The sequence below is a fragment of the Pteropus medius genome, unplaced genomic scaffold (genome assembly GCF_902729225.1).
Source record: "Pteropus medius unplaced genomic scaffold, Ma_sr-lr_union100, whole genome shotgun sequence".
NCBI classification, from domain to species: domain Eukaryota; kingdom Metazoa; phylum Chordata; class Mammalia; order Chiroptera; family Pteropodidae; genus Pteropus; species Pteropus medius.
In genome coordinates, this window is record NW_024350923.1 from 3275112 (window position 1) to 3297326 (window position 22215).

The window sequence follows — 22215 nt, forward strand, 5'->3', positions numbered from 1 at the left end:
ATGCAGGATGCAGGGATGGATGATGCAGGATGCAGGATGCAGGATGGAGGATGCAGGGATGCAGGGATGCAGGATGGAGGCTGGAGGAAGGGGTGGCAAGCATGCAAAGCTCTCCTATCGCTCATTTGCGCCTCTGCCTTTGAGGAACATGTAAAGAGAAGGCTCGTTGCACCTGAAGCTCAGGCCTACCGCAGTCGGCTGGCCGTGGTGGTGACCATTTCTCCGACGGCCTCCTTTTGCCCAGGTCCTTCGTGCGCAGAGAAGCCCCTTGCAATCGCTGCTCTTGGCTCTCTGACTCACGTCATCTGGCAGACGTCGCCGGCCGCCTGCCCCACAGGCGTCCCCCCCCTTCCTTGGTAGTAGAGCCCCAACTTTGCCCAGGCGTTGGCCGCTCTGTGCCCCACAGGCTAATTAGTCTTAATCCTCTTGTGGCATTAGACACGGGCACGTGACACAGCCCCGACCAGCGAGACAAGGGGACATCTGCTGGGCTCGGGGAGCACTCCCGGAAGAGCTATCTCGAGATGGAAACGTCATAGGTCGTGTCCCGTCCCCGCTTTGGACATTGTCATGTAGGACCCTGCTGCCAGCAGAGGTGACCATATTCCCGACATCACGGAGCTCTTGGGTTAACCGACTCTGGAGCCATTTTCTCTGGGCTTCCTGTTGAGTCACCTCTGCCTGGGTCTCTGCGACCTGCAGCCATGCGTGCTCTCGATGACCCGTCTCTCACATCAGCCCCATGAGGACGCCCCCTGGACCAGCCTCGCTCTACTGTGGAGCCAGCTCGGCAGCTCAGGGCTCCTGTGGGTTCGTTCAGCTGTCTTCCCGATGCCACCCTATCTCCAAAGGTCCCTACGGTGTCCCTGTGACTGTGGCTGGATTGTAAGGCATAAAGCAAAAGGAAGAAGACAGCTTCCAAAGGCTGCTGGTTGTAGGATTCTCTGGACGTGAGGTTCTGGAAAAGGCAAAATCATGGAGACAGGAAACAGATCAGCGGGAGCAGGGACCAGTGGGAGGAAATCTGGGGAGTGGTAGACATCTCTGTCACTTCGGGATGGCAGTGGCTGTGGGACTGTGTGCATTCGTCAGATGCGTCGAGCTATACACCTGGAAAGAATGTGTGACTCACACCGCCATGAACCTGACTCCAGAACAAAGCGGGGAAGCCCGCTTTGGCCGGCTTGGAGCTCTGGGCATGACTGGCGTCCTTCCGGGAAGACAAGGCCCCCTCCCGACTCATGAAGGAATAACCCTGAGGTCAGCAAACTGTTTTTGATCAAGGACTCTCTTCGAATAAACTATTAGCAGAAACCTAAAGTATAAAAGAGAACAGAGCAAAGGTGCCCCCTCCTTTAACGGAAGGCTCTCCCGAGAAATCTCGGGGTGCCCTGGACCTCGCATGCGAGCGCTGTACTGTGAGACCCCCCACCCAGCCCACCGAGCTGGTCGCAGAGGCCCTGCCTGCTGGAAGGGGTGAATCTGGAGCACCGGGGCCCTGGGCAGGTGACTCTGTGACTCTGCGTCATGGAGACCCTGCCAGACACCGCCAAAGACAGCCTTGGGTCCATCAGCAGCTCCCCAGACACGGTCTGGAGAGGCGGCCACACGCTCGGGCTTCTGGGACCCTGGCACCGCCCCTCCCGCCCCGGCTGGGTGACCCCGGGCAGGTGACTCTGTGACTCTGTGCCCAGGTTCCCTCGGGTGTCAAATGCAGTGGCGCCACCTCACCTGGCTTTGGGGACCATTAAATGAGAAAAGGAAGGTGACAAACGCAGCTGCTGTCCTTACTGTCACCGCGCAGCCAGCACTACGGCTGCCCGTGGGGGCGAGGAAGGGGCCACGGGGGCGCCCGGCCCCCAGCCCGAGCAGCTGCGACAGGCTCGTGTCAGGGGGTCTGCGTGCGATTGGATGAGAGAGGACAGATCTGACGCTCGGTGACGATCGAAGGTCCCCTGGCCTTGCAGCCACCGGCCTGGGACTCTGACCCATTCACCTCGGGCCTGGAAACAGGCCTTCGCTCCCCAGGCGCGAGGAATCAAAGCCGCTCTGTCGAGCACACGTTTTCCAAGCATTGAGAGGGCCTGGGAGGTCCTGGGAGGCGGTGCGGATGGCAGGCTATAATTGGCCCTCCCCTGGGCCAATGCCACCTCTTGAGAAGGGGCCGCTCAAAGAGGGTTCAATTTCCCAGCCCAGGGAGGGCATGTGTTTAATTAAGATCCAGGCCAAGCGAAAGAGCTATTTCATCTTTCACAGTCAATACTGGTATGTGTCTTACCAGTAAGAAAAAGTGGTTTATGTAGAAAGAATTTCCCAAATGGGTTCCATATGCCTGCTTCCCCCCCAAGCAGGGCCTTCCACCGGGGCTGGGGCAGGGGCCCGGGACGTCGGCCCCGCTCCAGACGCTCGGCCTCGGAGCACACCCTCCTCCGGCTGGCGCTGTTTAAACAGAAGACGTCATGGCCAGTGACATAGGGTGGATTCCAAAGGTTGCTTCATCCAGGGGAAGTTGCTCCCGGAGCCGGCCCTCTCTCAGGTGAGCCGCAGAGAACTCCGTGAACCCTCCCGAGGGCCCCGACCCACAGAGGGCCCCTCGTGCTGACCGTTTATGGGCACTTACTCTGGGGCGTGTCAAGGCCATGTGCACAGCCCAAGACGCTTGGGATCCCAGAGATGGAAGGAGTTGAAGGCGCGCCTGGCTGCATCCCACACGCACTGCACCAACGGGGCCGCCGAGTCCCAGAGAGCTGATGCGGCTGAGGGTCAAAACACAGTCAGACGGGGCATAGAGCGGGAAGGAGAGGGGGGCTGTCCTAACACCCATCCCTCCCATTGCAACCTAGGGGCCCGCTGGGGTACTCCACCCCTCACGTGGCTCTCTAGATCTCTCTGTGACAGGATTTCATATATTTACCAGTTTACTTGTTCGCTGGCTTAACCTTCATCAAGGCTGGATCCCAGGAGAGCAAGGGATCACGTCTGTCCTGCTCATGTGATACCCCGGAACCCAGGACAGACCTTAGCATCGGACAAGGGCTTAGTGCATCATCATCGTCAATGTCACCACCGTCCCAACCACCAGCACCATCAACATCATAACCGCTGCCATCACCGTCGCCATCGTAACTCCAACAACAATTAACCCACGCCGAGCCCCAACCACGCGCTGTTCCAGACGCTCTGTGTGCATGGACCCACCGCATGCCCGCCCCCGCCCTGTGAAGGAGGGCTGTCACTGTCCCGTTCACGGGTGGGGACGCTGAAGCAGAAGGCTTCAGGAACTTGCCCAGAGTGAACTCACAGAGGACAGCGTTGCCATGGCCCTAGACGAACAGAAGCAGCCCTGGTCGGTAGACCAGGCTCCCCGAGTGACGTGGGACAACGTGGGACAGCCCTCGGACCTCCGGCCTCACCTCGCCTCCCAGCACCTGCCAGAGCAGCCCCGGTCACGCCCAGTCTGAGGGGAAGAAAGCAGGGCCGGCGAAGGTCCGGACACTTGCCCACTGCCACCAAGCTGCCGATGGCCTGCACTTGATGACCCGATGCTTCCGGCCGCCCGTCTGTACCCCGGTCCTTCCCTCGTCCTCTGTCTCTCTTGCACGCACATGGCCGTGACTCCGCGTTCCAGGTTCTAGCTCGAGCCCTGACAGACCCCGACTTCTCACTGAAGGGAGGGCCGCGCCCAGCCCCGCGGCGGAGAAGCCTGCAGGGCCTCCAAGGACGAGTTTCCCCCGACCACCCATTTCTTCCTTGGCTCACCTTCCTCCGTGTCCTGGCCACACCCGCATTGCATCGACCCAGGGATCGGCCGGCAGGACCGAAATGTGGGGAGGAATTCTGGTCGGTGTCTCTAAGGACACGGTGACTTCAGAATTTTGGGAAGAAGACGTAAGGCAAGCGTTCAGTGTGGTCTTCACAGGAAAATTCTCGATTAACGTCTGGAGACCTGGACTAAACAGAACTGAATTCTCTCTCCGCCTCTAAACGGCCTCGGTTTCCCCATCTGCACAAAGTGGTCAAGTTTTACTGCTATGCGACACCTCCGCCCCCCGCCGCCACCCCGGGGTTTGGGGTCTGCGTCGCGTGGCTTCGTGTTGGCACTTTCGAGAACCCCTTCGAGTATTCGAAACAGGAACATACGGCGAAGGTGTGTGGCGAGGCTTTAACAACAGGTCCGCTCTGGAGACTTCCTTCAGGGTTCCCGGGCAGACGGCCAGCTTCTCGTTCCAATTAAATGCCCCATTTGGCCGGCTGGTGGGCCCCTGGGCTGGAAGAGAGAGGTGCCTGCTACCGCCGCTGTCTGGATGTAATTTGGGGGACAGGAGAGTTCACAGGCGGGGGCGGGGAGGGGATACCCCTGAGATGTGGTCACGGCACGAGCATCCCCCGCCAGTTCCCCAGGAAAGAAGGGAATGTCTGTGTCTCAGCCCAGGGTGGGCTCCCGCAGAGGGACGCACACCCCGGGAATGGCTGGGGTCGCGGGCTGGGGGAGGGGAGGGGCGAGGCGCGTGGACAGCGTCTCCGCTGCGCTGCGGGAGAGTGTGGCTCCTCCGGCCCCAGGCCCCTCTCCCAAGACCGGCCTGGAGCGATGTTAGAGTGGACCTGACCACGAGATCATCGGAACCAGCGACACGACGCAGAGCTCACGGAACTCTCACTAAACGCTTTGCGTGGCTGCACGACACCCGTGGGAGAAGGCGCTGTATGCAGAAGGGGAAACTGAGGCTCGGGCGAATTGAATAAGCTGACAAAAGTCGCCCCCGGCTCTGGAGGGAAAGTGAAAGCCGCCAGCTTCGGCTCCGAGCCTCTGGCTTCTGCCTGGCTGGGGAGTCTGCGGGGGTCGGGGGGTTGGATACCTAGAAGCAGCCTGTTGGCAAGGAGGCGGCCCAGGTGGCCCGTGCAGAAGGCTGTGGAGCGTGTGCACGCGTGCACACACACACACGCGCGCACACACACGCGCGCATGCAAGGGTTTGTGGACGTTTACACATATACACACAAGTTGGGAAGAGTCTTTGAAGGAAAAATGTAATGAAATGACTATGAGCAAAGCCAGGTGCCCGGAAAGGAAGTGGAGGGAAGATGAAAGGCTGGGGCGCCCCCACCACCACCTCCGGAAGCTTCCGCAGAGCAGGAGGCCTCCTGATGGCTCCCATTTGTGGAGGCCAGGCCCCGCAGCCACCGTGACCCTGGGGCCGTGTGGCTGAGGGGACACGTCAAGCGGGGGGCCAGTGACCCGGAGGCGGCTATCTCGGCCCACGATCTGATCACCAGATGGACCCTCTCCTGCTCCCTAAAACACAGGAAATCCATCTGAGGGGGGACAAACCGCATGCCTGCCCTGCTCCCATCTGCTGCGCTGCGTGGACACGGCGGTCGGCAGTGCGGGCTGAGGGATTCTGGGTATTGACGGCCGACGGTCTGTTATCAGCTGTGCTATCAAAGTCTGAGCCCGGCCGGGCTGACCCTGCCGGCTATTTCAATCTGCCACCCCTCAGAGACACGTCTAACTCTAATTCAAGGTGACAGCGATATTATTTCATGCCAGGCCCAAAGACACCTCTTCCTATTTGGCAAAGGACTTGTGCCTGATTTCAAGCAAATTAAAGGCAACTCAGATAGGTCGCCCCCACCCACGCACAGGCTAAGGGCCCTGCAGGCTGCTCCTCCAGCTGGGGGTCCACCTCCGAGGTGGCTCTGCGGGTCAGAGCTGTGGGACAGCCGGCCCAGCAGCACCAGGGAGACACCACAGGGCTGAGAAGCAGGCTGCCCTCGCTTGCCCACTTGCCACGAAAATGCTGTGTGACGTTTGCTAAGTCACTTGCCGTCTCTGGTTCCCTGCAGCTGCACACCCAGCTCTTCTGTGCTACAATTTAAAGTTTAAGCTCTTCGGCCTGGCCTTCCAAACCCCTGACGACGCTCAGGCCTCTTCTCAGTCACCCTGCACGTACCCCGGTCAGCCAAACAACTCGCCGGCCCCAGAACCAGGCCCACGCACGGCCACCGCTTAGCCTCCCTGCACGCTGCTTCTCCACGCACGACACCACCCCGACCCCATCTGCTGAGAGGTGACCTCGCCGTGCATCCCCACTCTCCAGGTGGGAGGGCTGAGGCTAAGGCAGAAAGTGGCCATGCCAACAATAGTCGAATCGCCCCGACTCTGGCATCCGGATGAGGCTGTCGCCCTAGGGCCCGGCAGAGCCCGGGCGGCACTTGGGGGAGCCCCCTGCACCTCAGATGTCATGGAGAAGGTTCCAGACCGTGCAAACAGCACGGCAGTTTCCAGGGAGAAACAGAAGGTAACACGAGCCACAGTCCCCGGAGGAGGTCGGTGCCAGGCGGCTCCCACCCAGGAACCAGCCTCTCCACGAGGGCCCCGGTCTCCGGTGCTCCCACAAACTGTTTCCCTGACAACCTCCGCCCGCCCCCGGGACAGCTCTGTGCAGCTCAGAGCACCGAGCCCCTCTTCGTGACAGAGGACAAAGCCAAGGCTCAGGACAGCAGCACCTTCCCGACGTCACGTGGCTGCTCGGGGTTGAAGCTCGGCCGGGGACCCAGTCCCAGGCCAGCCGTGTCCACCGGGAGGGACCCTGGACACCTGCGACTTCAGCCAGACGGCCCCCATCTTAGTCTGTTGTTTTTAAACTGGGTTTTCTATAAAAGAATATAACACATCGATTTTAATGATGATTTTTGTTTACGTTTATAAACTGCTGAAGGTTCTCACGTTGGGGGGTTGGCGGGGGACCTCCCACAAAGGCCGGACCTCGTGCCTTCTTGGCGTCAGCCACGGCCCCCCAAAGCCTGAGCGATCCGGGCAGGGCCGGAGGGCACGCGAGTCACCCGCAGACACACACTGCCCCTGCCCACGCCCCGCCCCATAGCTTTTGGGGAGACCGCAAAAAGGCCAGCAGCAAGCACTTAACGAACACCTACTAAGCGCCAGGCACGGCGCAGGGGGCGGGGAACACGGCCACGTGCCGGCGGGAGACAAGCGTCCCACGTGCCTCCCCCGCGTCAAAGTGCCGCCACCTCCCAAGACGCCTCTGACATCCCGCCTCAGGTCCCGCAGGGGCCGGGTCACTGATTCCTCAGGCAAGACCAGAGGGCCGGAGGGCGGCCTCCGTCACGGGCCCGCGGACGTGGGAGCTGGGCTCAGGGTCCAGGAGAGGAAGTCCCTGGTGGAGCTTGGGGCCGCGTAGCCCTGTCCACTGGCTTTTCGGCTCCACACTGCCCCAAACCCAAGCTCGGCCGCCGGCCCCCATTCCCGCACGCCGCTCGCCCACCCACAGGGTGAGGACGGGGGCCGCCGGTGCTGCTGAGCTCCACCCCACGCACTGACGCACGCCCCAGGAGGCAGGCGCTGTGGCCTCCACCTGGCAGATAGGGACACCGAGGCAGAGAGGGCTGGTAACCAGGGTCACCCAAACAGCGGGCGGCAGGGCTGGCATTCGGCCCAGGCGGTGGGCGCCTACGGCCCTGTGCTGCCCGTCGGCCGTGTCTGCAGGCGTGGGGGGGTCGCCATCCCTCCCCAAGACGGCAGGCCCAGCAAGCGGGTCTGGACAGGGTCCTCCTTCTGCAAAGATGGCGTAGCCCCCACCCCACGGCCTTCGCTTGCCAGTCCTGCCTTTCCCTCCAGGCCCCGTGCCCAGGCCTTCGCCGGACAGTCCGCTCCACAGTCGTTCCTGTGATGACGATGACGACGTTGCTAGTAAATGGCTACCACTCGGGGCCTGGCCCGTGCCCGTCGCCTGCCCTCGCCCGCCTGCTCCCCGCGTGGACGAGCCTCCCCGGCCTGCCGGGCGGACTCCGAGAGCACGGACACCAGCTCGGCTCCCCATCGCTGCCGCAACACTTCACTGCCAAATGCTGGCTTAAAATAACACAAGCTCATTTCCACCGTTCCACACGTCGGAAGTCTGACACGGGGCCCGCCGGGCTGAGCTCGAGGCGTCGGCCGGCCGTCCCTTCTCTTCCAGCCCACGAGCTGGGGCCTCCCGGCTCCTCCGCGGCTCCCATCACCCTCACTGCCATCTCTGTGCTGGGGACCTCGTCTCCCACATCCATGGTGGCTTCTCCCGAGAGTGCACTGCATGTCCAACTGCCTTCTCAGCCGCTGGGGCTTCACAGGGTGTCTGGCATTCCTGGGGCAGCGGTAACAAATCGCCCCAGACGGGGTGGCTTATGAAGAGCAAGGATTCATCCTTTCACAGTCTAAAGACCAGAAGTCAGAAGTCAAGGTGTCGCAAGGTTGCACCCCCTCCGAAGGCTCTGGGGAGGGTCCTTCCTGCTTCTTTCCGCTTCCGGTGGCCCTGGCTGTGGCCGCCTCCCTCCAGCCTCTGCCTCCAGCTTCTCCCCTCTGTCTGTGCTCTCGCTTCCCCTGATAAGGACACCTGTCATGGATTTAGAGGCCACCAAAACAATCCAGAACAAGCTCGTCTTAAGATCCTTCATTTAATCACACCTGCAAAGACCTTCTTTCCTAATAAAGTCACATGCGCAGGGACTTTTGGACATGGCTTTTGGGGAGACCGCAATTCAACAGGGACCAACATGTCCCTGCCAGAGGTCTGAACCTCTAAGAGGAGATCAAGTGACTTACGTAGGCAAAGAACAGAAAGAGTGACTTTATCGACAAAAACGACGATTTCGGATCATTTAACTCACATATGAGGGAAAGTGGCTTCTTAATACGAACCCCAGGTTGGAGCAGGCCTGTCCACTGAGTCGAGGTCACCCTGGGAAACCAGCCCTGCTGCCCATGGGGACAAACCCCGACCCAACACGTGGCAGAGAAGAGAGCGGAAGGCAGAGCCCCCGCGGCAGAACCAAGAGAGAGGGGCTGGTTCCGGCCCCCCAACTGTCCCGTAGTTGGGGCCACCCCCCTCCCCTGGGGAGGAGCAGAGAGGGGCCAGCGAAGCTGAGCGAGTCTGTGTGTTCTGGTTGCTCTGTCTGCATGACGCTCTGCCCCCAACCTGAGCGGCTCAAACGACAATCAGCATTTATCCTCTCATGGTTTCTGGGAGGCTGGGATGCAGACAGGCACGGTGGGGACGGCCCCATGACACCGGGGCCTGGCCGGACGGCTCCAAGGCTGGGGACACAGTCGCGTGAAGCTTACTGCCTCCCACATCTGCCGGCTGAGGCCAGTGGTGGCGGGGGCCTCGTGGGACTGTCAGCTAGAACCACACATGGCCCCTCAGGGGGCTCGGGCTTCCTCACAAGGTGGGGGGTGGGTCCCCAGGACGAGCCCAGAGAGGGAGCAGGGTGGAGCCGGACAGGGTCTCACTTCTGCCACATGCTCCACGGGTCTGCCAGGTTTCCTGCCCAGCGAGGGGACGAGGTCCCTCCCCTCAAGGCCCAGAGTGGGCCTCACACCGTGAGAAGAGCAGGCCGCGTGGGGCCGTGTGTGGGACACGCCATCTCCCCACAGGCCCCTGAGCCAGCCCAGGCAGCATGCGAGAGTTTTCCCCATCCGCAGTGTGGGTCAGGCCACCACCTCGGCACCGTCCAGCTGGTGGCCGGCCACACAGGTCGGACCCTGGCGGGGGAGACTGGGCCACCTCCCTCGGGGTCGGAGACCTTGGTTCTCCCTGCGGGAAGCCGCCCGGACCCCAGGGGCCCTGGGTGAGCTGGAAGGAGCAGCGGCCCCTCAGATGGAGAGACGGCCAGGCCTCGAGGCCGCCCTGCCCGGCTGCCTCACCCCCCAAAGGGCTTTGATAAATGGAGAGATAGGCCGGCCAAGCCCTGGGCGCCTCCGGGGAGGGCCGCTCTGCCGCTGCCGAGATGCGCCCGACTCCTTATCGTGCGGTCCCTCCGCAAATCACCCGAGACAGGCTTACGTCACCCGCTGTGAGGGGCTGCAGAGGGGACGCTAACCCAGCTGGAGATAAAGAGCCTTCTTGTGCCTCCTGTGTCACAGTAACTCATTTAACAAATAGATTCACGGAGCGCGGCCGGGGGTGCTGGCGGCTGGGGGTGCTGGCGGCCGGGGGTGCTGGCGGCCGGGGGTGCTGATGGCTGGGGGTACTGGTCAGCCACACAAAGGATCCGTATTTTCCAGGAGACGATACCCTGGAACATGCCCCGTGGAGAGGCTGACAGGGCCCTTCTAGTGAGCATCACCTGGCCGGCAGAAATGCCTTCGCTTCCCAGGAGGCCAAGGTCAAGTCTGGCTGGCGGGCCCCTCCCACCTGGTCCAGACACAGCATCCACGGGGCCCGGGGCCAAACGAAAATAGCGAGGCCCTCGTTCAAAATTATGGAGACTTTCGCGACAGAGACCGAGCATTAAGACAATGCGTGGGCCCTTCTGAGAGCCGCTACCGTGAGGCCGGCTGTTCCCGGTCATGCCCAGGGCGTAGGACAGGCTAGAACCTTAGAACCCAGCGTGCTCAGGAACCGCTGAGTGTGTGCCGGTGGCCCAGACAGAGTTCTGCGTTCGGGGCCTAGAATTAGCCCAGGGCCACCAGAAAGGGGCCCCCAGGTCCGAGATTGAGACCCAGCTCTCCACCGCTGAGCTGTGCTGCCCTGAGCGTATTACCTGACAGCTCGGAGCCTTGATTTCCTCACCTGTAAAATGGGGTGACAATCGTAGCCCCCTTCCAGCATAGCCGTGAGACAGAAATGTGGCCTGATTCAAGGCACAGAGGAGGGGTTAATAACGGCGTCTGCTCCTTCTGATGGAGCTGCTACCGCCCTCGGCGACAAACGGAAACAGGGTGAGCCCCGTAGCTCTGTGGCCCTTTGCTCTGTCAAGACGCATCTCAGGCTCTGAGAAAGGGAACTGGTACCTGAGATGCATAAAACAGGCTTTATTCACACAGAGACGAGCTGGCTGTCTGCAGGCTGCTCTCTGCAAACCCCAGGATCCTGGAGGTATTTTTTCATGTTCCCACCACAAAAAGGACAAGACACTCATGTTAGTGCGGTCTATTTATAATCATACACCTGCTTCATCGGGTAAATTCCTGATCTTTCGTTTTGACTCGCTGTGGTAAGAACTGAATCCGCCACTCACAACGCGACATGTGCGGCAATCGGACAAACCCTCCACAGACTGGCTTCCATGACTGTCCGGCTTCATTTCTTCTGTCCACCCACAAGATGGGCTCGCACCACAGCAGGACTCGGCGCCCCCCTTTCACAGGACAAAGCAGGTGCACCCCTGGAAGCCAGCCTGAGCCTGAAGCCAGCGACACCCGACCCTCTAGGGAAGTGACGGGAACCACGCAAACACACCCCAGCCAGCCTACTGTCCCCTCACCGAGGTGGGGGTGATGTGGGCGCCTCTCTAGCACCTCCCCCGTCCCCAGAGCGCGGGCAAGTTGGGGAAGGAAGGGACAGTAGCTTTGCCTCCGGCCACTAAAGTGTCTCAATTTTGCAAACATAAAAAAGCACGCCCAGCCCTGTGACTACACCGCCTGGTCCCCGCCATGAGGGTCCCAGAGCCGGAGCCTGTGGCGAGGCACAGCGTGTAAGCAGGGTCGCCACGCTCCGGGCTGACTGAGTTTCTAGGATTCCCTCTGGTGAACCAAGTCTGCGCTGTTAACAGGCGGGAGATCCCAAAGTGACCGCAGGTCCCCATCCCACGCCCCTCAATGACCCTGGGACAGATCCCTAGAGGGGTCAGCCCAGGTGGGGAGACACAGCTGGCGACAACCCCCCAACTCCCACCCAACGTGGTGCCAAACTCCAGGGTCAACCCCAGACGCCGTGCCTTGGTTGTGGGACCACCATGCCAGGCTTCGCCTGTCCCAGCTCAAAGCCCCTCTTCCCCTCGACGCCCCAGGCCTCGAACAGCTGGAGCCTGAACGGCCGCCGAGGGGACCATTCTGACTTGCTCGTCATCTACACGGTGAAGTCCCAGCCCTCGAGGACCTGAGCCTGGCCGCCTCTTCTGCCAGCTAGAGAGGATAGGGATAAAACCAGCACAACACACCCCGCCATTGCCCGGAGGGAACCCCTTCCTCCCACCCACCCCCAAATTGTCAGAAATGTGATAAAACCACCAAAACCACTTCACGTCAGCTCTGTAAATTACAAAACTCAAGCCAAGCTTCTCTTTCCTCCGTGGGAGTGTGCACACGGCCGATTCTTCATGGACGGAGAAATCGAAACAGCCATGACATTGCGTGAAACTCAGCGGCCGTGACATCCCCACCACCTCCAGTGACCCCGGCTTAGCCTGCCACGTCTCCACCTCCCTCTCCCCAAAAACGTTCCGTTTTCCTACGGCGTCCAGCCCAGCCCAGGCGCGGGTTTCCTTATCATCGATAATTAATCGGGGTACATCTGGGATCAACGCGGATTCAGAGAATGATACCGTTTTCGGTCAGAATCCAGCACATGGTTGGAAATTCGAGAAATAACTGGTAGGCCATGGGCACCAAAATTTTCCCTCTGAGGGCAAAAAGTACAAGGCAGATTACGGCATTCTCCCTCACGTTCCCGATGGCTGGAATACAACTCTGTAGGAGGACAATGTTTTATGTCACTGCTGCTCGCCATCCTGGGAAGAAAAATTCAGTTATCGAGAAGAGTCACCCATAACCCACGGAGCTTCTCGGGACAAAAGCAGCTCTGGAAACGATCAGAAAACATTAAAGAAGCAAAATGCATTTGGCACGGCGGCAATTTGGGAGCCTGCGCCCACTCTGCCGTGAGCGGCTGCAGATAAAGCATCTGCTCATTCGATTAGGTCGAGGAAAATGGAAAATAGCTGAAATTCATAGACAAAATCATTTCATTTCTCAGCAAACACTGTTCCCTGTTAAAAGGGGGAAGTGGTCTGCTTTGTCGGTGAATAAAGGCAATTTGGGGAGGTCCTGGACATGGGGTCGAAAGATAAAAGAGAAGACATATTTTAGCGTGTGAGTCCACCAGCCGATTCCTGCAGAAATGCGGAGGTTTGAAATGAAATCAGGGAGCTAACAAAGATTGAGAGGTTGCAGGACATCGTGGATGACGAGATATGTCCCCGGCTGCGTCGGTAATATGTAACGAGCCCTCTGATAATGCGATCGGCGGCCAGCTGGTGGTCTGTGCGGTGACATACTCACCGACGACGCCCGCCGAGCCAACTCCGACCTTCCCGCAGGTCTCATTAACGAGACAGAGATGACGGGACCCACGAGCTCGGGGTTTAAAGAAGATTTACCCGCAGTAAACCAGGAGCCACATGGTTTGAAATTCGAGATCTCAGCTGGTAAAGGGACCCGTCAGAGTTACAGCCGTAACTCTGGGGTTTTAACAGTTTTACTAGCTTGAGACGCACAGGCCAAGAGGTTCGGATGGGCCGTATTCGAACCTACATCTGTGACGGGGTCTCGTGAAGGAACTCGGAGGACCCCAAGTGCTTTTGATTGTGTCACTTTGTTATGTGATGATGTGTAGCTCTGTACACAGCTGGGCGACTTTGGCCAGCAGCCGTGAACAGTGAGGAGCAAAGGCATCTGACACTGGGGGCTGCTGAGTGGCTTATCCGAAACCCTGTGGACATCGCACCGGATGCAGGAGAAACCAGCTCCCTGTGGAGGGGCGGGGGGCTGACGTGGGGCCTGGCAGGGTGGCAGGGGCAGAAGGGGAGGTCGGGAGAAGCACAGCAGCAGGCAGGCCCCGGAATTCGGGGGAGCCGGGAGCCGTCAGGCCTGACCGATGAGAAACACGGCTTGGTCAAGCCCACCGTCACCGTCACCAGGGCCCCCAAGGGCCTGTCCTGCTGATGGGGTGGCCACCGAGAGGAGAAAGGGGAAAAGGAAGGTCCCCAACTGTTATCCAGACACAGGACATCTGAGTCTGGCTCACCACTGAGCGTCCCGGTCATTCCAAGTGCTTCGCAAACACCCTCTCACGTGACCTCATCAGCATCTCCTCCAGGCGGGTCCGTCACTGCCTTCTCCCTGCGCCTCTCCTGGAACTGACCGTGGAACTTGTCCCTGGAGGGCCAGAGGGCCTGGGAGGTCCGTGCCCCGGGCCTCGCTGACTCTGCACGGAAGCCGCGGTGTCTCACGCTCCAGTTACGTCTGTCGCAAGGGAGTCTCGAGAATTTCTGGGGAATAAAAATTCCCCACCTCACTGTGCGGTCACCCCAGGACTCCTTGGAGACGCTGGATAAACGTGTTTACTGCAATGCGGTGCAACTACCCGACGGCAGACAGCACCCGCCACCTTTCTCAAACTTACCTGCCCGAGGGACCTTTCTGGGGAGAGAGCCTCACAGGATAAGGGATCCCAGGGGCACACCGTGGGGAAAGTTCAGGGCCCCTTCCCGGCGCTGGGGAGAGCGAGGTGAATCCCAGCACTCTGCCCCCTGCGGCGCCCTCTCCCCAGTCAGGCTTCCCGTGCGGCGCCGCCCCCAGGTCCCCGTCTCTACCCTTCACCAGGAAGGACCCCAGATCCAGCCGAGGTGCAGCCCCGGCCGAATCGCTCAGAGCCTGAGCGGCGTGATGCCGATTTTTCCTTCTCTTTGTCATTTTCCTTCCGTTTTTGGCTCCACCGTATGTTCTGAAATGATTCGGGGCTTACAGAAAAGCGGCCACCCCCGGCGCCCGAGTCCGGAGCGGCTGCCACTGGCCCCGGACGTGACGCCGTGTGCCGCGTGGTCCCACCTCTCTCGATCCGCACCGCGAGCTTGGGTGTGGACCGATACGAACCCTCGTTTTACACACACAGGAACCGGGGCCCAGACGAGCCTCGCCCAGCGTCCCAATGCTGTAGCCGCCCAAATACTGCCTCGAACCCCAAGCCATCATCGTGTGCGGCTCCCACCCCGACAGGCGCTGCCTCGTTCAGCTCCTTGGCTTCCGTGCGGCCACCTCCCAACGGGGCACTGGAGGGAACCTGCACTCGGGGCCCTGATCGTGCACGGTCATCGCCGTGTGCCCCGGCCCCACGCGCCCAGCCCCCCGGGCCTCGGCTCCTCAGACCCCCGTGGTCCAGGCCCAGACGGGTCGGGCTGCGTCAGCAGCACCAACACCCCCAGCTCAGGGTCTCTGGAGAAAGATCGGCCAGAGCAGGGGCCACGGGTTTGAGTGAGAGGGGGAGCTGGTTCCCGGGGAGCCCAGGGGGAGTGGGAACCCCCAGCCCTCAGATGGGACCCTACACGGCGGGGGGTGGGGGGGCTGTGACCCAGGCCTGTCAGAGTGTCCTGTTGGGAGCCCGGTGGGAATTCCCGGCCGAGGTCGTCCCATTGTCTGGAGGATCCTCATCGGCAAAGGCAGACGGCCCTTTTCACAGACATCTGCCAACTCCTGTCCCAGGCTGGATCTTGGGTTTCCACGGGAAGGTGTGGGCCAGCGTCGGGAGAGGGGGCCATCCCAGAAGGGGCAGGCTCTGCTTACACACGGCGGCGCTGGGCGCCAGCTCCCACGGGATCGTGTGTCTGTGTGCGCAGGTGGCAGGAGGGCCCCGCTGCGCTCACACCGCGCCCGCCGGCCCGGCTCCCCCTCTCCCTCCAGCCCCCCTTCCCCCTTCCTCTGTCTCTCCCTCTTCTCCCGTCTTCCCTCCCGCCTTCCTCCTTTCTTCCCAGCAGGTGTTTTAGTGCCTTTCCTGCCCCCAACCTGAGCTGTACCACGGGGCCTTAACAGTTAATAAGAGCCCCCTGCAGTCCAGGGAGCTCACAGACCAGCGGAAGACTCAGCAGGCCATCGCGATGTGACCGCAGGTCATGCCACCGGGCGGCAGGCGTGGGGGCGGCGGGGGCCCACTGGAGGTCGCCTAACCCGGCCAGGGGCCAGGGGCCAGCCTCCTGAGGAGGTGACAGGTCCCTAACGCCTGGCACGTGAGTGACCACAACGCCATGTCACATCACGCTCACCAGAACGGTGATCATTAAAGAGACCGGCCAAGTTCTGCAGGAGACGCGGAGGGCCTGCAACGCCCCTGCGCCACGAGGCTGGGGGACCGTGTCTTGGCGCCACCACCAAGACAGGGAGGCGGTTTCTGACCAAGATAAACATGTCTACTCCAGGACCCGGCAGCTCCGCTCCTGAGCGTGTGTCTTAAAAACAAAAAACAAAAAACAAAAAACAATGCACGTGGCCCACAAAAGCTGCGCACACACAGGTTCACGGAGGCTTTATTCAAAGTCGTCAAAACCCAGAAACAGCCGAGATGTCCCCGCACAGCGGACGGACAAACGGACGGGCGCATCCGTCCGATGGGACACTTCTTGGCAACACGAAGGAATGAACGGTGGTGACAAGGACGGTGGTGACGCGGGAGAACAGGAATGCATCGGACAGACATCGCGCCGAGAGGAAAAAGCCAGACATAAGAATTTTTTAAAAAGCGCACGCCATGTGTCTCTCTCATATCGTATTCAGAAACAGGCCAAACTAATCTACGGTGATAGAAATCAGGACGGGGTGACCTGAGGTGGAGGGCAGGGGAGTCCGTGGCTGGGAGGACCTCAAGGGAGCCCTAGGGTGCTAGAAAATTCTATGACTTGATCTCCTGCTTGGCGGTTATGTGGCTATACACATGGAGGTATACACTTTACAATTCATGCCTTGTACAATACGCAAATGACACTTCACTTTTTAAAATACATTAAAGTAGAAAAGGAATCTCGCTACACTGAGAAAAGGCTGGGCCCAGAGTCTGGGGCTTCAGAGTGGACTTGACAATAACAGACGCCGGACATCGAGAGGGTTGGGGGCAAGCAGTGGAGACACAGAGGCTCCAGAGAACCCGCGGGGGCCAGTGGGGAGGGGGACCCGGAGGGGAGGCCAGCAGCCCTCGCACAGGACACCTGCGAGGCCAGAAGCACAGTGGCTTTGAAGGCACCCGGGCTATGGAGGTGCGGGCTTGGGACTGATCGCAGCCTCCCCGGAAAATCCCGAACCACCCCAAACTCATTCGACCCCAGAGTACCTGCTGTTCTTGGCTCACCCACCAACATTTCACGGAGCACACTTTGGGGAAGGAAAGTCTCCTTTGAGAACGATCGGGAAGACCAGGTGATGAAAACGGAAGACAGTGTTGACTGGGAAAGCAGCAGAATGGGCTCTGGGGACAGCTGATCGACCATCGTCATCCAGCTCGGCCTCCTTCTTCCCCGGAAACCTGACCAAAGCTACAGTAAAGCGATTTGAGAGACGCAAACCCACAAGGACGCAGGGAAGGACAAAGGCAGCTGAACTGCGCCCACCAAATTTCAGAGGGGGACAAACTCTGACTGAGCAGAATGACTCGAGGACGCTGGGCCCCATTGGCGGCCACCGAGAAAGCCGGGGGCGGGAGAAGAGCTTATTTACACGGAGAAATCTCCCCAGGTTCCCTCTGGAACTGGGGCAAAGAGGCCGCCGCAACGAGGAGCACTAGGCGAAAGCTCTTCGGATGCGGGCGAAGCCCCCAACCCCTTTCCCAAGCCCCCCTCCACTGGGACGACACCCCCATCTTGGAAGAAGAATAGAAGTTTATTCTCCGAAGAACGTTTGCAGAGGGTCTGTGAACTGAGGAAGCCGGCACAGTTGAGGGCTCGGGTACCTTGCCAAAATCAGGGTGACAGATTAAGGGACGCTTTGCATCCTTCCCCTTCCAGCTCCCAGGACTCCAGCGATCAGACTCGCCCTCCTGTGGGGCCCGATGCATCCCAGGGGGAGAGGGCTAAGAATTCCGGCATCAGGAGATGCTCGAAGAAGCAGCCCAGGTCATCCCACAATGAAGCGTATGGTGCCCAAGCTCTGCTCCTGAACTTCTAACGAGCTCTGCGGCCCCCCGTTCAGCCGCGAGTTGACATCCAAGGGCTACCAGACACCTGTGAACGAACAGCCTCTTAACATGGGAGGTGGAGACCCAAACAAGCAGCGTTAAAAAAAATGCAATTTGGAGGAAAGGAAGCTGTTCAAGGAAAAGAAACAAAGCTTTAATAACTTTATCGACAACAAGAGGATATTGATATGTCATCAATGTCCTCAGAGACACGTGACGTCACACCCAAGAACGGAAACAGGGCGCCATCCAAAAGGCACATTTGGAGGACCAAAAAAAAAAAAAAGCTTCTAAATTTAAAAATGAGAGTCACGGCGGAACCGATGAGCTCGATAGAAGAGAAGAGAGTTGAGAAAACACCCCAGAAAGTAAAGGAAAAAGAGGGGGGGAGCAGCAGGGCGGCACTCGAGGGGATCCCGCACCCAAACTGGCCCGACGGACGGACGCGTAAGAGGAATGGCGAGGGAGGCGTCAGCGGCGACATAGCCGAAGGCCCCTCGCTCCCCGGCACGAAAGACCCGGCACAGAGCGCGGACGGGGACCCGCGCCACGGAGCAGCGCTGTGGGTGTTTCCTAGACGCGAGCCCGGAGGAAGAGCCCGGATGAAGAACCCGGAAGAAGAGCCCGGAGGAAGAACCTAGATGAGAGCCTGACATGCAGAACTCCGGAAGAAGAGCCCGGAGGAAGAGCCCAGAGATGAGGAGCCTGGATGCAGGAACCCGGAGGAAGAGCCTGGATGAAGAACCCAGAAGAAGTTGAGCTCGGAGAGGAGCCCGGAGAAGAGCCGAGGAAGAGCCGAGGAGAGCTCCCGGAGGAAGAGTCACAGACAAAAAAAGCCGGGTCACCCATGTAAAAGGACGACACCAGAACGCTTTTCTTTCAATGTACCTACCAAGCATGCTACAGGCAAGGGCGGCGGCGGCATTGGACGTGAGAAAACAATGGCGCGATGCCTTCGGATTTCTAAAAAAAAATTGTCTCCTACCAGAAATCTCATAGCCGGCCAACGTGTCGCTCAAGTATTATGATGCGATAAAGACCATTTCGGACGGGCGAGGCCTCAAAAAGGTTTGCCTGCCAGTCACGCTTTCTCCAGAAGCTACCGAAGGACGGGCTACCCACACAGTGAGAAAATAAACCACGAAAGAGAAGACCAGAGAAACAAGGAGTGGTTTATCACCACGGGGAGGGGTGGCGGAAGTCCCCAGGGAGACTGGGAAGGGACACCCAGGATGGCAGCATGCACTCGACACAGAGGGCTGCCAGTCCAGGCGACGGCCACGTGACTCGAGAGGTCTGCTCCACGGCAGCCCTCTGCACCCAGGGCAGAATGCCGGGGTGACAATCTTATCCTGACCAGATGCCGATGACGTTTCCGTTCTGTCCGCTGCTCGGCTGCAACGACCAATCGAGAGCAGTCACGTCATGCCCCGGAAGTGTTTGACACTGCCCTGCTCCTGAGGGCAGGAAGCTGGCCGTCATGAGCGTGGAAGCAGATGGCACAAAGCCATCCGCTCCCTCTGGCCACCCTTCCAGCACGACCCCTGCTTTGGTCCCACCAGATATCTCAGCTGTAACAAGCCCTGGGTTCCCAGAGACACGTGGCTTTGCCCACGGGCAAGTCCAGAAAGGGTTCTGGCAAGCCCAGGGCAGCAAGCCGGGCTCTGGCCCAGAGAGTCCCTTCAGCTTGCCTTTGGATTTTATATTTTCTTGAGAGCCTTCAATATCGTTGACTATATTGCCTTCTTCTTCCATGATTTGGTTTGTGCTTCCTACTTCATTTTTCAAAACTAAACAATGCATCGTCGAGGGATTGTGACAGAAATTGGCCAGATAGTCACCGAACCTGCATTCTCTCCCTCCTGGGCACCCAGCTAGGCCACCCAGCCCTGCCTTCCTTGCAGGCAGATGCAGCTACCTGACTGGGCTCCTCCAGACAGAATGCAGTGGGAACAGCACACAGGCCTGGCCCGGCGAGCCTCCTGTGCCACCTGCCTGCTCTTCGTCCTCTACTCGCCCCGTGCAGGGCACCAAATGGGGGGCTCCAAGGCTCTAGAGCAGCGGTCCCCAACATTTTTAGCACGAGGAAATGGTGTTCCTATGTGCATCTCAGGCCTGAGGATCTGAGGCGGAGCTGAGGCGGTGATGCTGGCGCTGGGGAGCGGCTGCAAATGTAGATGAAGCTTCACTTGCTAGCCTGCCACTCACTTCCTGCTGTGTGGCCCGGTTCCTAACAGGCCACGGACCGGTACCGGTCCATGGCCTGGAGATTGGAGACGCCTGCTCTAGGGGATGAAGAACCACTGAGAAAGAGGGTCCTGGGTCCCTGCGTGACCACGTGGAGCAGAGCCCAGCCTAACTCACACTGTGCTGTCACGAACAAGAAACGCATGTGGATCGGAAGAGGCCAGCACAATTGGGAGTGGATGGTTACACAGTTAAATGCCCTGATTAATAGGGATAGTCACATTAGTGGTAAAACTCTAAAGGGAAAAGTCTAAGAAATTATTCTCAGGAGCACAGTTCCTGATACAGTGTAGGTATGTGTTTAGTCAACATTTACTGAACAAATCGATGAACAAACAAGACTACTTGCCCTCTGACTGTGGTTTCAAAGTCATGTCCTCACAGGCTTATGGCCTGGAGGGGAACACAAAAAACAGACGGTAGATTTGTTAGGGTAGTGGGGATGGGGGCGATAGTTTTCTCATTATTCTTAGGATACGGTCGTTTTGCGGTAAACACGTAGGGAATGTGGAGGCGGCCTCTCCCATGGTGCGCGTGGCGTGTGCGCAGACGCCACACACTGCTCTACAGACAGGTGTTTCTGTGCAAGCAAGAGTTAATTTTTCCTGAAGCAGCAGGATCCGGCACCCAACAGCCCCGCCCCCCCACCACCACATACACATGCACCCCGTGGTCCTCGGCCCCTTTTCTCCTAGGAAGAAGCCCCTCCCCCTCCCACAGCCTTCTGATACCAAGTTCAGGCAGGCCGACAGTCCAGCGAGTTCCTCGTTCCCCCCCTGTATCCCTGGCCGCTGCCCCGAGGCTTCAACCCTCTGCAACGGCATCTGCCCACTCTGCCCCAAGTGCCCAGACGACAGCTCACCTGGGCATGAGGGGCCTGGGCCCACCGCAGAGCCCGGGGTTTGGACATGTTGCTCTGAGGCCTGCAGCGTTCGTGACGAGCACACGAAGGGACGCGTGGGCTGTTCTTAGAAAGGCGACAGGCCTAGATGGGTCACTCGATCAGCTCTGGCTCTTCTTTGCCAAACTTGGCTCCCTGGCAAAAAAGAACAATCAATCGGTCAATCTATAAATGACAATGCCACGTGGCTGCCCAGTCGACAGTTGAGCCGGAGGATCTCAGATCTGTCTGAGACGCACACCAGCTGCAGAGAACGGGCTGTGGACTTTCGCAGTCAGTGTGACTGCGTTTGTAGCAGGGATGGAGGACAACGCCAGCCAGGATCGTGCTGGTTAAATTTATGTGCCGGTTTGGCCGGGCCACGAGGTGCTCAGATATTTCGTCAAACATCACGTGGGCTATTTCTATGAACGTGTTTTGGCGGGGGGGCTGACGTTTCAATTGGTAGATTGAGCAAAGCAGATTGCCCACCCTGCATGGTGGGCCCCGTTCACTCAGACAAAAACACCAGCTTCCTCTGAGCGAGAGAGAATTCTCCAGCAGACATCCCGCAGACTCCATAAGCAACGTTTCCTCCTGGTCCCAAAGCAGGCTGCTTTCCAGCTCCATCTGGAACCCGGGCTGTCCTGGGTCTCCAGCCTGCCACCCTGCCCTGGAGAGTTTGGACCTGCTGGCCTCCATCATCAGGCAAGCCAAGTCCTTATAATAAATCTCTTTCTATAGAAATGTACATCCTATTCCATTTCTCTGGAAAACCCTAGCTAATGCGATCACCGGATCTCCCAATAATTTCGAGGTGAAGCCCCTTGCGACAAACTTCTTTGACAAATAAGTGCCTGCTAGGGGGACATTTACTGTCTCTGAGAAGCGGTATGTTTTCTCCAAGGCTCACGTGAACGTCCCCTCCTTTCCCTGACCCCTTTGGCCGCCAGGAATTAGCAGCTCGGCCTCAGCAACGGCGGAGGATGCCGAGTGCGGCATATCCGCTTCCTGCGCATGGGCTCTGCTCCAAGGGCTTTACGGAAGGTGGTCTTGGCCCCCTGTCCTGCCACCGGAACCTGGTCCCAGTGGGGTTAAAACACGTGCGCTGGTCACACAGGGAGGACAAGATGGGTTCAAACCCAGGCCGCCGCTGGCTCGGAGCATACGCCGGGGACCTCGGCCTCCCGCGGGTGACTGCGCAGCGTCCCCTCCCTTGTCTCTGCCGTCCCTCTCTCTCTCCACACCTCTAGCAGCATATGCCAGCTGTTTTCCCCGAGGATTCCCCCAAGTGCCCCGTCACCCTCCCGACGCGATTCTTTGCCCCTCACCCCCGGGTATTTCCAGGAAACCCCTGCCCCGCCCCCCGGCCCGA

At 59.5% G+C, this 22215-nt stretch overlaps 1 protein-coding gene across 7 annotated transcripts in view; it reads right to left on the bottom strand.

The window, feature by feature from the left end:
• LOC120584721 (uncharacterized) overlaps positions 1–21209 on the bottom strand; it is a 26841-nt gene extending 5632 nt beyond the window's left edge. For 2 of the 7 annotated variants that reach the window (XR_005648116.1, XR_005648115.1), the window contains exons 1-5: positions 20823–21209; positions 4141–4267; positions 2915–4003; positions 2621–2756; positions 190–958 (exon numbers count right to left, since the gene is read on the bottom strand). Coding sequence is in view for 2 of the 7 variants with exons in the window: in XM_039840613.1 (XP_039696547.1) it covers positions 614–958; positions 2279–2439; positions 2621–2756; positions 20823–20870 (690 nt within the window). In the remaining 5 variants the exon portion in view is untranslated. The other 5 variants (XR_005648114.1, XR_005648117.1, XR_005648113.1 and 2 more) reach the window with 5 other exon arrangements.
• Between the last annotated feature and the right edge of the window lie 1006 nt (positions 21210–22215).